This window comes from Oryctolagus cuniculus, chromosome 9 (assembly GCF_964237555.1).
Source record: "Oryctolagus cuniculus chromosome 9, mOryCun1.1, whole genome shotgun sequence".
Classification (NCBI taxonomy): domain Eukaryota; kingdom Metazoa; phylum Chordata; class Mammalia; order Lagomorpha; family Leporidae; genus Oryctolagus; species Oryctolagus cuniculus.
The window spans coordinates 128,164,770-128,182,570 of NC_091440.1; the positions used below are offsets into that span (position 1 = coordinate 128,164,770).

The 17,801-nt window shown below is 44.6% G+C and overlaps 1 protein-coding gene across 3 annotated transcripts in view; it reads left to right on the forward strand.

Moving 5' to 3' along the window:
- The window catches only part of RESF1 (retroelement silencing factor 1), a 32,313-nt gene extending 22,721 nt beyond the window's left edge, over nucleotides 1-9,592 (forward strand). For 2 of the 3 annotated variants that reach the window (XM_008259423.4, XM_051850910.2), the window contains 3 exons: nucleotides 343-5,814; nucleotides 6,925-7,008; nucleotides 8,890-9,592. In XM_008259423.4, coding sequence (XP_008257645.2) covers nucleotides 399-5,814; nucleotides 6,925-7,008; nucleotides 8,890-9,044 — 5,655 coding nt within the window. In that variant the 5' untranslated portion in view covers nucleotides 343-398 and the 3' untranslated portion in view covers nucleotides 9,045-9,592. The remainder of the gene's footprint in view (nucleotides 1-342; nucleotides 5,815-6,924; nucleotides 7,009-8,889) is intronic. The other variant, XM_008259424.4, reaches the window with a different exon arrangement.
- The last annotated feature ends 8,209 nt before the right edge of the window (nucleotides 9,593-17,801 follow it).

Genomic DNA, 17,801 nt, shown 5'->3' on the forward strand with positions numbered 1-17,801 from the left:
CAAATGGAGAGGTCTCTCCTTTTCTCCCTGCATCCCCATCACTCTGCCTTTCAAATAAGTGCTTGTTTTTAAGTGAAAGCAGAAAGTGATTGCTACTTAAATAGCAGATGACAGTTGTGTTGTGAAATGAATTCCTGTTGCGCAGTCCAGAAATTTGATTGACAGTTGCCTCATTTGTTACTGTGTCCTCATCCTTATTGTTGCCGTTCCTCTTGCCAAAGTAAAGGTGAGACTTGTCTACTTTGAATTTTCAGTAATTAGGACAGACAGAGCTACTAATTTTCTTACAAATTCAGTCTAGGAAAAAACAGTGTTTCAATAAACAATCTTTATGTCTTGCAGATTTTGATGCTGAAAACAACTGGCTTTCAGATAGCTGCTGCTGTGACAGATCAACCATGAACTGGAATGCAAAACCAGAGAGTGCGCCGTTGCCACCCCCGTATTCTAAAAGTCAGCCTTTCCTGCAGCAGTCTTTGATAAGCCAGCTTCTGAACCCCTCCCAGAGTTCTGTTGGCTACCCTGGAAATCAGGAAGCGTGCATGTATCCCGGTAACTCCAGCTCCGTGTCACAACCGCCGCCGAGTATCCGGAATTACAAGACACCTCGTCAGGTTCCTATTCCTGATGCGTATAACAGGACAGTGGTGACCTCACAGACTTCGGTAGAAAGAATGACATTTGCAAATGTCAGAGGACTCAAACAGCCAAGTCATAATTTGCCAGTGTCTTCAGGAGTTACACAGAATGTATGGGTGACCTCACCCGTGAGGGTGTCTGTGCCCTCCCATTCCGGGGCCAGTGCATCCCATCACTCTGGCCTTGGAGCCGGCGCGTCCAGCGTGCACGTACTGCAGAGCCAGCACGTGACATCGGACGCCTATTCCATGCGCCTGCAAGGGGTCCCTTCAAATTCTGGAAGAGGTCCTGCCGGTTTTCAAGGAAATCAGGGGCTTAACCAGTGTTTGTCAGAGCAGCAGGTTGATTGGTCACAGCAATATGGATCTAATAACTCAACTTACCCAAGTTATAGGCCACTTCCCAGGCAGCACAATTACTCACCACACAACTTCTTGCAAGATCCTCCTGTTCAGAAACAAAACCTCGAGCCACCTGTCTTGTTACAGATTGTGCCATCTCCGTCGTTGCAAGTTAAAAATCTCCCAAATCCTTCCCTGACTTCACAGCCAAAGCAGACGGCAACTACACCATCCTATCACTGTGCTGCCCAGACCGAAAGAAGACTCCCCCCTCTTCTTCCCCGGCCCCCTCCCCCTCCTGCTCAGCCTCCCCTTCCTCCTTCTTACCCCTGCAGGTACGCGAGTCAGCCTTCGCCAAGCACTCAGCCTGTGAACAGACTCTTGTCTGTGGAAGTGCCCCAGAGTCAGGAGACGTACCCACCTGGCATGCAGAAAGATGCTTACAGAGGCTTCCAACAGCAGTGGCAGAACACCAGTGAGAACGTCACCACAGGTGGCAAATTCTGTGGCTTGAAACTGAATACCAATGTTAAACAGCCTTTCATTGAGCCAGTTAGACCCTCTGCGCCTAGTGTTCAGGCCCTTGGTCAGAACAATCAAGAGAAAAGAACTGATTCTTGCAATTCAGCGCCAGATCCAGTACTGGACACATATATCACAAAAGAAAAGCTAGTGAGAGACATTAAAACTTTGGTAGAAATCAAAAGGAAATTTTCAGAACTTGCAAGGAAAATTAAAATTAATAAAGATCTTTTGATGGCAGCAGGTTGTAGTAAGATAACTAACACTGGTTACAGTGAACCAGGTAAAAAATCCGAATTGCATCTGAAAGAAACAGCCAAGATCCAGCCCAGTCCGCAGCCTACCCTGGTAGCTCCAGAGGGCTCAGGGGGTCACCCGGCAGCCGTGGGACCTGCTGAGGACACAAGGAGAACACACTGCAGGGTGAATCCCGCCATTCAGGAGATCAACTGCAAGGAGTTAGATCAAGTCAACTCTGTCTGTGTACAGGAGTTGCCAGTGCCGGACCAGGTTCACGATCTGAAAGTTCTGACTTTGAAGACACCAGGTGCTGATGTTACCCAAGCAGCACCGAGTAACACACAGCTGCCATCAGAAAACTTTGTTGCCGTCGAACAGAATACCCCAGCCGTTTCTGAAACAATTTCTGTTCCCCAGACTGTGCCTTACGGGGCATATGTACATCAAAATAAGCTACATCTCAATTTACTCGCCCAGAATGAGGAAACTCAGAGTAAATTATTAAAAATTGCCCCACAAATGATTCAGGATTCTAAAGCAGACAGTTCTGAAGTGAACCCAAATACCCAAATCACAGACAACCAATTGACTTTAAAAACAGGAGCAGTGCCAGGTATTTCTAACGTAAATGCTGAGGCTTTGGGGAATTCTCTCTGCCTTGAACGACAGTCTTCCTCAGAAGGAATACTTGGGCAGAGTCAGTGTTCTGTGGAATTGTTGGCAACTTGTCTCTCTCTCTGGAAAAAGCAACCGCCAGAAGCTGTGGAGGATGAACAGTCAGGAACAAACAGAAAAGCGGTTGGAATTTCAAAGCCCGTGGAAGTCTGTGTCAGGGGTTCCGTTGCAGGAAATTCTCAGAACAGAGTAAACTCACAAGAATCCGTTTTGTCAGCACTCTTGCAGAACCATGAGTCTACCAGCATTAATGTAACAAAGGGAACAGAACTGCAAATTGCTGTAGTGACACCCTTGATTCTTTCGGATGTGAAAACCTTGTCTCAAGTCAAAGAGGTGACCCCTGACACCTCACCTGACGTGTATCCAGTCATCAAAGAAGGTAGCGTTTGCAGCTTGCAAAGTCGCATGACCGAAAACCCCAGACTGCCGACTGCTTTGAAGGTTGATGCTGTCGGACCAGCGGCAAGTACTGCAACATCAACCAAGATCTTCCCACTGATGGAGAAGGAGAAGCACAAGGGAGCCCCTGGCAGTGTAGAAGGCACGCCAGCTACCGATAAAGGAGGGGCCGAACCAGAACCAGGCGTCCGCTGTCCTCCCAGTGCCCACGAGACCTCATTTGAATGGAGCAAAAGTAGTGCTGTGAGTGACATGTTGCAGATTGACAGCATCTGTTCCCTTGTGGAAGGAGATACCTCTTACAATTCCCAAATAGCAAAGATATTCAACTGCTCCCCGTTGAGAAAAGTTGAGCCGCAGGAAATTTGTGTACCCAGTCAGGAAGTGACGAGTAGTAGCCAACAGAAAGAACAGCTAGATTATGCTGCTGAAGATGATGGCTTTGGTTTTCAAAAAGATAAGCTTATACAGGGTGCAGATGTGTCCCCCGAAGAAGTCCGTCCGCCAGAGCCCCTGCGACCTCCAGAACTGCCGTCGTCCGAGTTCCTGGAAGCACGTGGAGGAGTTGCAAAGACCAGCAGTCTGGAGCGTGCCAGTCAGACAGAAAGCACAGCCATGCCGCAAGATGCTTGTCCTCGGGAAACTGATGTAGTTGGCAGATTTTCTGCCCAAGATCCCCCAAGCCATGAGCTGGATGATGATAAAACACCCGTCTGGTACCTACAGGACCAGCTGTCAGAACTTTTAAGAGAGTTTCCCTACGGCATCGAGGCTGTGAGCACACGTGAATGTTGTGTGCACAAACAGATGACGCCTGGGATCTCAGATCGCACTTGTGATAAGACCACTGAGGATGGGGACTCCAAGGACTCAGCAGACCGAATACAAATCACAGTGTTAAGCTCAGAGCAGATGAAAGAATTATTTCCCGAACAGGATGAGGAGCCACCTGACGATGTCGTCAGAGTGACAGAAACTGAGCAAGAGAAGCCTGTCCTAGAAGCAGGGAACCCAAGTGACCTGGAAACACCTGCCAAAGGACAAAGTAGCGATTCTGTGACCCTGGACTCAGAAAAAGACAGCGTCCACTGCTGTGCCTGGGGCTGGCTCTCCATGGTCTATGAGGGAGTGCCCCAGTGTCGTTGTAATTCCATTAAGAACTCAGTTCCGGTGGAAGAGAAAGGCAGGGATGGGGGTCCTCCTTTAGAGACCACCAGTTGTAAGCAGAGTGAAGGAGCCTCTGCTACGGATGGCCCTGTTACTGTATTGGCCGATCTTCCCAGTGATCCAAACGTGACGCTGACTCGTGGAGAAGAGAAAGGTGAAGAGAAAGGTGATCTTCCTGAAACACAAGGAAGCACTACAAAAGATCCGGCCAGCATGAAGCAGAGTACCCCAGAGTGGACAGCAAAGGAAGACATTGATGAGTTTTCTCCTAAATGTGATAGGGACGATACAAAAGATAGGTCTCAGTCAAACCAGAATGACTCCACCAAAGGTAGATCTCAGTCAAAACAGAAAAACTTGCCAAGGACGGAGCAAGAACCCAGTGGTCAGTTTTCACCTGGATGTGAGAACAGCAGTACAAAGGGCGCATCCCAGTCAAAACAGGGTAGCTCACTGAGAGCAGAGGGAGAATCATCTGGTCAGGGTTCCTCTAAGTGTGGCAGCAACAAGCTGAAAGACAGATCCCAAACCAAAGAGAAGGGTTCACTAAAGACAGAGCTTTCAGCTAGATGCGATAGCAGCAACACAAAAGGTGCATCCCATTCCAAACAGAGCAGCCCCTCGCTAAGGACAGAGCAGGACCCAGCTGGGCACGGTTCATCCAAATGTGACAAAAAGCCAGATCCTTTGCCAAGTCACAAAAAGAAAAGGAAACTGAAGTTCCACGAGGTAACATTTCACTCCACTAACAAGATGACGGCATTCTGCGAAAAAGCTTCTCAAGGGAACCTGCGCAAGAAAACACAGACCCCTGGGTCAGTCAAAGCGGTGACGGGTTTCGTGATGCATAAAGATCAGTGTAGCAGGGGTGGTTCTGGGATGCAGTCTGTGTCACCAGAGAAGACAAAATTTAAATTCAAAGCAGGGGGCTCCAGACTCAAATATTTGGAGAAAAGGAAGTTGGACGTAGGGCACGTACTGGATAACGAGGTAAAGAAGAAGAAATGTGATGGACAGGAGCAGGACAGACATGTGGGAAGTGCACCCTCACCGGGTGACACTACGTCCAGCCCACATGAGAGAACCAGTGTGCAAGAAAAGACGGCAGCGCCCACTGCTACGTCCTCAGACTTGAAGCATGGTTCGTCCAAATTTAAGAGAGTGATAACGGCCAAGGAGTATTTACAAAGGCAGAAGCTTAAAGAAGCAGTGGGTAGTAAGGCGCCTAAGGAAACAGGAGAGAAAGTTGTGCCGAGTGAGTCTGAACACACGACACCCAGCAGGCCTCAGCCGCTCGCGGGGAGGTGCGGGAAGTCAAGTGAGAGACACAGTAGTGGGGGGTTGACCTTCAAAGAATCGTCAAGTACTTCTGCAAGCCGTATCAAAAACCTCAAAAGCCCACATTCTGAGGAGTCTAAAACACACAGCATCTCAAAGAGCAGTAAAGGAAAAGCTGATGGGAAGCAGCCTGACAAAATGAGCGTGGACAAAACCAAACCGGACAAAGAACTGACCCATGTAAACAGTGATGTGGAGTTCAGCCCTGTGCCTCCCCAGGCAAAGGATCAAAGGAAATCATATCTGAACAGAGTCGCCTTTAAATGCACTGAACGGGAAAGCATCTGTCTTTCCAAGTTAGAGAACTCACCCAGGAGGCTGAGTGATAAGGAGCAAAGACAGGACGATAAACCTGCAGTGAAGGAGACCACAGAGAAGCTAAGCATGCTGGAGTTCAAGTTATGTCCAGATGTGCTGCTAAAGAACACGAAGCCCGGGGAGGAGCGCAAGGATCAGAAGCCTCACGTGAAGGAGCAAGCCCCTGTGCAAGGTCCAGTATGATTTTCTGGGTGTGAACGGCACTGCTGAGTGGCAGGTTGCTGCACGGGCTGGCACCACTGCTATCCGTGTGGGTGGGAAAGACGCAGGTGCTTCACGCCATTGCTTCGTGTTCTCCTGGGTTCACGGGGCATGTTGGGCGTTGTGCTGTTTATTGGCCTTTTACTATAAATTGGAGTGAATTAGTAATGACTAGACCTTTATAAAGTTGTAAGGTTTGTCGGATACAGATTACTTAGGACCAAGAAGGCTATACTGTGAAAAATACCTCAAATCGTTTTAAGAGCCTTGGTTTTGTCATTTTTATTTTGGATTTATAATGTTAAAGTAACTTGGTCAGTTTGAACCTTGGTCCTTAATATTGGGAGATTTGTGATGATACTTAGTATGGAAATCTTTCTGTTCCTGTATATGGTAATGGGTCAGTTTATTATTATTATTTATTATTCAGTGACTGTTACCACTAAAGTTACGGTGGTAACGTCACACCTGCTCACTGGATACCGTCCTGGGTTAAATGATGTCTCTTGAGTCCTCGGGTGCCAGCAGGGTCAATGGTCAGCTCAGTGCAGTGCAGGAAGGAAGCGATGCACTGAGGGACACGATCAGAAAACTAACAGGCTCGAGGTGAAACGCTGTGCTTTTCTGAGTGTGTCTGTTGAAGTGTGTAACTTGGTAGGACAAATGTCCGTTTTTGTGGAAGGTGATAGTGGTGTGTGCTTTGTAGAAAACTGGTGGTTTAAACAGGCCCTTTCATACACAGGCTCCTGTGTATCTGGAGCATCGGAAAGCGGGATGGCCCTGCCAGTGCTTCCCATCCCCTGTGCTCTTAGATCAGGTGCGACGCCTTGTGTGTAACCTCGCAGGCGGGAGGTTGGCATGCTTTGAAGGCAGTTTGTTGTCTGTTCAATTTTGAGATGCTTAGCGCACTTGTAACTGGAGAAGTCATTTTTTCAGGTTCCATGAGGGTTATGTGATATGTGGGTACACTGTGTCTACTACCTTCAAAGATCTGTTTTCAGCTTAAATGATTTTCCTTGGTAATAGTACTGGAGAAAATGAATACTAGTATATAGATATCTGAAAATAAATATTTAAATAGTTTCAGGAATAAAAAGCACAAAAGAAGACTGGTTAAAATGTGTAACTACGAAGAAAAGAATGCAGGAAGCCAGCCAAGAAATAGGTAAAATCATCATCTATTTAAATCTTTAATTTGCTTCTCTACCAATTTCATAAACATTGCATTTTGATTATGATACAGTTGTGAAGTGTAATTTTTATCCATGTTCTTTATTCAGTCATTAAGTGTGTGTATGAGTGTTAAGACTTTCTCTTGTTTTGTGCTGTGGGCTTGAAAGCTGAGATTTATTTTAATAAGAAACCCTCCTCATCACAGTCAGATAAGAGATTGGCAATTTGTCCTGTGTAGGACCAGACTGTATTTGAGGTTTTCTTAGTCATTTGGTCCCTTAGCTGGTGATTGATTTCTGACACTGTGTTGAGAAAGGGGCTATAGTTAATATGCGTGTAGGTCATTTGTAATGAATCTCTGTTTACCAAAATAGGGAACAAGCTTGAGTTGGCCTGCCAGCATTTACCAGCCCTTCCATTCGCCAGTTGGCTTAACAGTTCATTTAATCATCCAAACAATGTTGATTAATACATTACCAGTTCATACATGAGCATTTATTTCATTTAACTTAAGTTACATCAATAGTAACTCAACTAGGGATGTGAATCCAGTCCCCCCGCATTTCCAATTCCATAAGGCATGGCTTCTGAGGTTTTTGTTGTTGTTTGTTGTTGTTGTTTTTTAAATACTTATTTCTAAGAGTTACATAGAAGGAGAGACAGATCTTCCACCCACTGGTTCGCTTCCCAAATGGCTGCAGCGCTGGGCCAGGCTGAAGCCAGGAGCTTCTTCCAAGTCTCACATATGGATGGCAGGGGCCCAAACCCTTAGGCCATCTTCAGCTGCTTTGTAGTGGTGCCACTTGAGTAGTCCAAGGCTTGTTGGGGGCAATGACTGGGGAGGAGTGGGGAGTACACCTAAGGATCAGGCTGAGAACAGGAGCCAGCCGTCTCTTGAGACAGATGCCCAAGTTCCACAGGACTATGAATAAACACAAGATTGGCATTTGAATTTCACAACAAGTATTGAAGGGCACATGTGGCAAGTTGGAATCATCATTCAGGGTAAGATAAAGACATGAAGAAGTTCCAGATTCCATGGAAAGCAGTGTAGAGACCAAGTTTGCATTTTTAGTCTTGACCGAAAACATGACCCACCCAGGTAGAAAGAGGCAAAGTAAGCAGCAAGTAGATAATCCAGACTCCTCATAGAAGGATGGTGGGAGGCAAGCTAATTCAGACAGAGGGAAAAGTATGAGATAATGGCTCAAGTAACTGGGTTCTGTTAGGGAGAGTGAACTGACTTGCCAGCTCCTAGCTTCAGACTGGCCAGGCACCACCTGTTTTGATCATCTGGGAAATGAATCATTGGACAGGAGATCTATCTGCCTGCTTCTCTACCTTAAACACATAAAAAAAAAAAAAAACCAAAAAAAAAAAAAAAAAAACCAAAAAACAAAACCTGGGGGAAAGGCAAGATACCTTGCATGGGCAATCTGTAAAATACAAATATACAGCCAGAGTGTACACAACTTCTGCTTACACTCTTGCTCCATTTGTTTTTAAATCCCTAGATGAGTTTCCCTTTTTGATTGGAGACCCACAAGAGAAGGTGCTCCATCCACTGATTGAATCCTCAAATGGTGGGATGGCTGAACTGGGGTGAAAGGCAGGAGCCCAGAACTCACCCAGCCCAGGTCTCCCATGTGGGTGGCAAGGACCTATTTCGTTAAGTCGTCACCACTGACTCAGGGTACACATAGTTGGTAGGAAGCTGGAATCGAAAATGGAGCCAAGACTGAAACCTATGCAGTCCAGTGTGAGACACAGGCATCTAAGGAGATGCACACTCCTTCTGTCTGAATTTTGATTGATTTTACATTGGTCACACCTGAGATGAAGAGTAACAGTAAATAAACTTTTGTTTCCTTAGATGTTAATCCAAGACTCTGCAAAAGAAGCATCAGTGCGCTTGGATTTGAGACTCTACAAAACCCTGCGAAAGATTCAAAAGCGATGTTTCAGACCTACAAGCAGATGTACCTGGAGAAGAGGAGCAGGAGCCTGGGGAGCAGCCCTGTGACGTGAACACCGTGAGTGCCGCTGGCAAAGCAGTGGCTTCTGTTCAGAGTGTCTTGCTGGAAGTGACTCGGTCGCATAATCAAGATTTCTTGGTCAGAATTTGTTTACCACTTAGGTTCTGTGCTTCGCTGAACTAGCTTAATGAAAATGGCTTGTGACCTTTGGGTAAGCAAGCGTACGTGGATGGTGTCAGTCAGGGAAGCCATAAGGTATTTGAACTTCTACCTGAATCAGGTTTACCATTATTTCAAAAGGCATGCGTGTGCAAATCTTACTTGGAAATGCTGACTTTAGGTCCATCGTGAGGGAGGACTATCACTTACTCTCTGGTTTATTAAACTGTAGTTGTACATACATTTTTGTTTCTAAGCTCCATTAACAAAACTTATTTTTCGAAAGCCCACTGTGAATATATTCTTAAGTATTTTATATCTAATTGTAAACTTTTTTTTCCAGAGGTCTTGTTTTCTACTTGTTAAAACTGAATGCAATTTTTGGATAATGTTTTGACATTACTTTTCATACTTGAAATAAACATTTATTTTTTAAAAAAACTAGATCTGAAATCTTACTGTTTGGATTTCTTTGTGGTTTCTTACCCTCACAACAGGTCACACTGTAGAAATATTTTAAAGTCTGAAGTGAAAAGCTGTCAGTGGGTATTTTCAGATTACATTCAGATAAGAAGATAGGAGTTTCACATTCTGGAAATTGCAAGAAAGCGTGATAAACAAGATGTAATCACTTTAGTGTTTGGAGGTTTTCTTTGTCCACTAGGAAAGTATTGGTTATTATAAAATAATGCTGCACAGGATGCTTCAAAAAGTGAGAAAATGGAATTAAAAGGATAATTTAGTGCAGGCTTTTTTTTCCATGTTAATTTTCATCTTACTTGAAAGGCAGAGTAAGTTAAAGTGAGAGAATTCAAGAAGAGAGAATGTGTTACCATCTACTGGTTCATTCCTGTAAATGTCCCCAACAGCTAAGGCGGTGCCAGGCTGAAGCCAGGAGCTGGGAATTCAATCCATGTCTTTGGGGGTGGCAGGGACCCTACTGCTTGAGCCATTATGCCCTGCCTCCCAAGTGTGGAATTTAACAGAAGCTTGAATTGGGGGTAAAAGAATTCAAACCCAAGTACTTTGATATGGGATGTAGGTGTCCAGGGCAGCAGCATAACTGTAGTGCCACCTACGTAATGCATATGGCTTGCGTTTTTAAAACTTCCAGAAGTGAGCATAGTGGCACGGTGGTTTCAGGTGCTCCGTGGGATCCCTGCATCCCACATTGGGGTGCTTGGGATCAAGTCTCACCTTCAGTTGTGGTCCATCTGCCAGTGCACAGCTGAGGATGCAGTGGGTGATGGCCCCAGTACCTGTATCAGTGCTGCCCACCTTGCAAACCCACACAGAGTCCTGGGCTCCTGCCAGCCTTGGGTTTTGTGGGCATTACAGGAGAGAATCAATGCTTAGAAGATACCTTTGCCACTCTGCCTGTCAAATTTTAAAAATTTTAGAACTACAAAATGAAAGCTCGGTTGTCAGTAGAACCACGTGGAAAGTGAATTATGGCTTCAACTTGGATATTGCAACCAGTCATTAGGAAAACAGCCGCGCAGCTTCTGGGGATATCTGAGAACATACATGATGATTCGGAAAGGGCACTGGAATCACTTGTCTTTGTGCACCCACGATGGTATGTAAGTTTGTGAGACTGTTTTTTCCCCCACGTACTTCTTGGTAGACAAAGTGTACAAGCAGATGGGAGATTTCAGCAGCCCTTAAGCGTTAGATTTGTAAAGATGTGAAGCAACGGCTGTCTTTTTTTTTTTTTCTTCAAGAAAATGTTGCATGTGCAACCATATATTAGTATTTTTATTGCAATGTCTTTAAAATGCATTTTAAGTTCTTGGAGATTGGATGAATAGCCTTTGGTATTCCTCAGTTTAATATTCTTTTAAAAAGAACAGAGTCTGGGGGGGGCTGCATTGTAGCATGGTGGATAAAGCTGCCACCTCTGACACTGCCGCCCCATTTGGGCCAGTTTAAGGCCCAGCTGCTCCACTTCCAATCCAGCTCCCTGCTAATGGCCTGGGAAAAACAGCAGAAAACACCCCTACCACCCATATGAGAGACTGAAATGAAGCCCCTGGCTTCATGTTGGCCCAGAGTTGGCCTTTGCAGCCACCTGGGGAGTACAGTAGTGGATGGAAGGTACATCTCTATTTGTGTCTTCCTCTTTCCCTCTCTGTAAGTCTCTGAGAATAAATAAATCTTTAAAAAAAAATAACTAATGGGGCACAGTGTTGGCATGGCAGTTTAAGCTACCACCTGTGGTGGTGGCACCCTGTATAAACACTGGTTTGAATCCTGTTTGGTCCATTTCTGATGCAGCTCCCTTTTAATGTGGCTGAGAAAGCAGCAGTAGATGGCCCAAGTGCTTGGATACCTGCCACCCACGTAGAAGACCCTGATGGAATCCAGCCTCCTGGCTTCAGTCTGGCACAGTTCCAGTTATTGCTGTCACTTGGAGAGTGAACCAGCAGTTAAAGACCTCTCCCTCTCCGTCTCCATCTCCCTCTCCCCCTTCTCCTCTCTCTGTAACTCTGCCTTTCAATTCTGCCACTTAACAGTGGCAATACTGATGTTTTACAAACACAGATGGAGTTGTTGAAATTTTGATCATTGCTGAAAAGTCACCCTAAGTGTTTAAATACTCTTAAATTATGCAACCCATTTAAAGTTGACATAACTGCTCAGTAAAGTTAAATTGGCTGCTCAGCTTATTCTTTAATTGCTACATTGTAAGAGCAACAGAGGCCTCAGGAGAAATACCGTGTAAGGAGAAGTGGCAGACACCTGAAGAAGTGGCTATAGAAGGAAAATAGTGATAGATTTGAATTAATTTCAGAGGAAGCAAAAACATCATGGATTAGCATATTTTTTGCACCTTATCTCCTGGAATCCAATTTGCAGACACTCGTTTTCATACCTAAAACATGAAGCTTTGTGGAAAGCTCAATGTGGGACAGGCTTCCAAAATGAGTGGAGTCTTGAAGCCGCCCATTGAGGCAGTGGGAACCAGGCACAGTGTTAGGAGGAACCATACGAAAAGAAAATAAGGTGTCATAACCTTGAGCCAGGTCGATGCCGCCTCTTGCCTGTCTGTATCCAGGTGAAACAGCTCAAGACGGAGAAGAATTCAGGACTTGTAAATATAAATAATGTTGCATTGTTACCACCATCTCCACGTCTAAAGGAAAACATTCCCAGTTCAGTTTCTTCTAACTCTAGGTATTTAAAGAGAGCTGAGAAGGATTTAAAGTTCTTGATGTTAATGTTTAAGCCAGAGAAGACAAAACAGAGTATGATTGAGCATTCCACCTCAGCTATAGTACTTTCCTATTGATTGTCTCGTCAGAACAGCCAAGGAAGCCATCAGGACCCAAAAGTCCTTGGAATAAGGAAAACCTGTGGTGGGTTGCCAGATTGCTTTACTCAAAAATTGGGAGATGTGGCCATCAGGGAGTAAATGCACCTTGAAGAAAGCTTTGCTAGGGGCTGATACCAGGTCAAAGCTAACTAACACTGTAGTGATAACATACTACAAACATGGGTAATAAGTAAGCTACAGCTTAACTGGCCAGTAGGGTACCCATGAGCCACCTGGGGCAGTTGAGCACTGGAGGTGATCTGGTCCCAGTTCAGAAGGAAGATGAGCTGTGTAGGTTTGACATGGGGGAGGGGGAGATGGAAGGAGGGAGGAATCTTGTTTCTCTGTCTCACCGAGGGGTGATCCGCATGGCCTCATGACTGAGGAAGAATATAGGGCAGACAGTGAAGAGTTCTGGGACATGTTACCTTGGATGTATTCATGTGAATCTCAGAATTGACTGTAGAGTTCTCATTCAACAAGGAAGAAGACCATCTCAACATTAGAAAAGAGAACAGAAGCCATCTCTGATTGAGTCTCACAGCCTTTCCCTGTGATTCGTGTTGAAATGCAATACCCTGGGAAAATTTATGTGCACATACTAATACACGTTTGAATATTCACAGAGACTTCTCTGTAGATGTCTACAGTTGATGTGCTGCTGCCTTCCTCTGCCCTGTCATTCCCAGGAGATGTTAAGTTGCTGAAGGCTCTTGCAGTCACGGTGCCTTAGTGTCATTGAGGTGAGGGAAGGGTCTATCCGTAGTGTCAACATTCTGCTAAGATAAGCCGTTACTAACACTTAAATCTGAGATACAGTACAAGGATCAAGCCATATATCAACTTGTTTTTAAGAGACTTGAAGGTGCAAAATTTCATGGAAAAATGAAAGTGAAAAGTAAGTTGCGCAAAGAAAAATTTGCAATCCAGGTGTAATACACCGTTTTCATGAGCTTTTTATTTTTTAAAATGTATCTTGGTTTGGTTTATAATGTTCAATATGGCTCAGATAAAATTAAAAAATGTTCACTCTTTCCCTTTCCTTTTTCTCATTTTCCCCCTTTTTTTTTTTTTTTAGTTTTTTCAGGTAACATAGGCAAGGGTTTTGTCTACTAAATAAAGAGTACAAGTAAAAAGAGACCCTAGTTTAGCAGAAATGCAGGCAACAGCCATAAACAATAATCAAATGGAAAGATGACCACTTCATCCTTATATAGTAAATTTTGTAGTAATCAAATCATTGAAACAGTAGTATGCCATTATTTTATTAACTGTTTGAAGGAGTTAAAGACGGAGAGATAGAGCTCTGCCCACTGATTAACTCCAAAGATGATTGCAACAGCGGGGGCTGGACCAGGCCAGTGGCAGGAGCCAGGAGTTTTCTTGAGGTCTCCCATGTGGATGCAGGGACCTAGACACTTGGTCTATCCTCCAGTGCTTTCCCAGGCATATTAGCAGGGAAAGCTTAGCCCACTGTGCCACAGTCCCAGACCTGGTATAACATTCTTTTTTTTTTTTTTTTTTTTTGACAGGCAGAGTGGACAGTGAGAGAGAAAGGTCTTCCTTTGCCATTGGTTCACCCTCCAATGGCCGCCGCGGCCAGCGCGCTGCGGCTGGCACACTGCGCTGATCCGATGGCAGGAGCCAGGTGCTTCTCCTGGTCTCCCATGGGGTGCAGGGCCCAAGCATTTGGGCCATCCTCCACTGCATTCCCTGGCCACAGCAGAGAGCTGGCCTGGAAGAGGGGCAACCGGAACAGAATCCGGCACCCCGACCGGGACTAGAACCCAGTGTGCCAGCACCACTAGGCGGAGGATTAGCCTAGTGAGCCACGGTGCCAGCTGGTATAACATTCTTAACCACCGGTTTGACAAAAGTATAAAAGTTTGACAAAACTGTATTTACAGCAATACTGGTAGGGACATTTCCTTTTTTTTTTTTTTTTTTTTTTCCAGCTACCACATAAAAGGAAGAACCTACAGTATTTGTCCTTCTATGTCCTGGTCATTTTACCCAACATATTTTCCAGGTGCATCCCATTTTGCTGCAAATGTTCTTCTGTAGCTGAATGATATTCCATTGTGTAGGTATAGCACATTTTGCTTCCTTCATCCAGTGGTGGAGGCCTTGGTTGATTCCGTATTTGGCTGTTGTGAACGATGCTGTTTCCCTGATGGCTAGTGATGTTGAGCATTTTTTCATAATATTTTGGCTGTTTGTATTTTTTCTTTTGAGAACTGTGTGTTGAAGTCTTTTACCCATTTATTAACAATGTTGGTTGTTGAGCTTTTTAAGTTACTGATAAATTCTGGATATTAATCCTTTGTCAGATAGGTAGCTTGAAAATACTTTTTCCCATTCTGTTGGATGTCTCTTCACTCTTGATAATTTCTTTTAAAGAAGCATCTGAGTTTGCTGTGTGGTTCTCGTGGCAACACAGATGAATATTGTACCCATTGGGGCTAGCACGTGGGCATTGGTTGCCTTAGAGAAGAAGAGGTAAGGACAAGGTTATGCCAACAGCTCCTCTCTGACCCATGCCCAACTTGGGTGTCACTTTGGTTACTCCCCTCACCCTGAGTCACTGAGCAGAGCTCCCTGGCCACAGCCAGCACATGGTTCTGGGTATTCACTGAAAGAGCAGACACTCCACTAAGCCATGGGGCCATAGAGCCATAGCCCAAAGATAAAAGCCTTTGGCAGGGAACTGGCACTGTGGTGTAGCAGGCAAAGCCACTGCCTGCAGTACCAGCAACCCATATAAGCACCGGTTTGAGTCCCGGCTGCTCCACTTCTGATCCAGCTCTCTGCTATGGCCTGGGATAGCGGTAGAAGATGGCTTAAGTCCTTGGGTCCCTGCACCTGTGTGGGAGACCCAGAAGAAGCTCCTGGCTCCTGGCTTCAGATTGGTGCAGCACCAGCCATTGCGGCCAGTTGGGGAGTGGACCAGTGGATGAAAGACTCTCGGCTGTGGGGAGCAACTGGGAGCAACTCGGACTAGACTAAGTTACTGGAATTAAGACTTATTCTATGCATCTGCTCTCCCACAATATGGCGCTGGGAGAGGAGAAAACAGCTTCTACACAGCTGCCTCCAGTTCAGCCAATAAACTGTAGGACTTGCTCCTGATTGGAGGAGAGCAGCGTACTCGGCGTGTGGGCAGCCGAGTTGGGATTGGCGGAGGAGGACTATAAAGGAGGAGAGAGACGGCATGCACCAGGAACATCTAAGGGGAACACCTGTGCAGCCCCCAAGAGAGCCGGCCGGCGGTGTGCCGCTCCCCCGCGGAAGTGGGGAATGTGGCAGGGGGAACCGCCCTTCCACGGAGGTGGAAGGGTCGGTAGCCAACCCGGGAAGAACCAGCAGCAAACCCGGGGAGGGCCAAGCAGACGAAAGAACAGCGCAGGGTCCTGTGTCGTTCCTCCGCAAAGAGGGGGAGCGACACTCGGCCTCTCCTATATCTGTGTCACTGAAATAAATAAATAAATCTTTTTTTTTTTTTAAGCCATCAGAGGGGGGAAAAAAAGTGTCCCCACAAATACCTAAAAATAAATGCAGAAATTCAAGAAACAACAATAAGGAAGTCAACATGACACCCCTCAAAGGAACACAGCAATACTTCAGTACTAGAATGTGAAGATGAAGTACTTGATGAAACGCCAGAATGGGATTTTAAAAATTACTGAGAATAACTCAATTAGAAGCAAATCCATGAATTAAATCTATACATGACATGAATGAAATTTTTCCCCATGAAATTGAGATTTTAAAGAGAAAATAGGACAAAATATTAAAAATGAAGGATTCAATAGAAAAAAAAAATGGAGTGGAAAGCCTTAACAGAATCAATGATGCAGAAGAAAGAATATTCAAGTTAGAAGATAAATCTCCAGAAATTTTATAGTCAGACCACAAAAAATTAGAAAAATTAAAAGCACTATTGAAGATTTATGGGATATTATCACACACCCCAGCATCTTGGGTCTTAGAATTTTCTGAAGATGTGGAAAGAGAATGGATTTAAAGGCCTTTTTAGTTAAACAATTTCCAAAAATTTCCTCAGTTTGGAGAAATAAAGGGACGTCCAAGTACAGGAAACACATAGAACTCTTAATAGAAATGACCAGAAAAGATCTTCACCGTGACACATTGTAGTCAAACTTTATTCAGTAAACCATAAAGAAAAGATTCTACAATGTGCATGATAGAAATGCCAGATTATTTTCAGAGGATCGCCAATTAGACTCACAGCTGACTTCTCATCAGAAACCCCACAGGGTAGGAGAGAATGGTGAGATATATTACAAATCTTTAAGAGAAAAAAACTGTCAACCCAGAATACTGTACCCTGCAAAGCTCTCATTTATGAATGAAGGTGAAATACTTTCCATAACAAAAATTGAAAGAATTTGTCACCACCAATCCAGCCTTACAAAAGATGCTTAAGGATGTGCTACACACACAGTCATCACTATGAAAGAAGGTGAAGGCAGAAAAACTCCCAATAAAAGCACAAAGGAAATCCAAGTAAACAATAGTAATATTTATGGAAAAGTGGCAGGGCCAAGTTGTTACTTGCCAGTAGCCACCTTGAATCTAAATGGCCCCAACTCTCCAGTTAAAATATACAGACTGGCTGGCTGAATGGATTAAAAAACAAGACCCATCAATTTGCTGCCTATAAGAAACACATCTCACCAGCAAAGATGCATGCAGACTGAAAGTGACCAAAGATAGTCCAAGGTAACAGAAACCAAAAACGAGCTAGTGTAACCATCCTAATATCAGACCAAGTAGAATTTAACACAAAAACTGTTAGACAAAGAAAGGCACTAGATGATGATGAAGGGATAAATTCAACAGGAAGGTCTGACTATCATAAACATGTATGCACCCAATTATAGGACACCTGGCTATTTATAAGAAATGTTAATGGATCTAAAGGGATACATAGACTCCAATACAATAGTCATGGGGAATTTCAATATTGCATTTTCAGCAACGAACAAATCAACCACACAGAAATGCAGCAAGGGAACAATAGAGTATCAATACTACAGACCAAATGGACCTAACAAATATTTACAGAACTTTTCATCCTACAGGTGCAGAATATATATTATTCTCACCAGTGCACATAACTTTCTGTAGGGTAGACCACATGCTAGGCCATAAGGCAAGTCTCAGCAAATTTTTAAAAATACCATGCATCATCTCAGACCACAATGGAATGAAGCTGAAAACCAACAACTCAAGAATCTCTAGGGGCCAGCACTGTGTCATAGCCAGTAAGTCTGCCACCTGCAGTGCTGGCATCCCAGTTTGAGTCCCAGC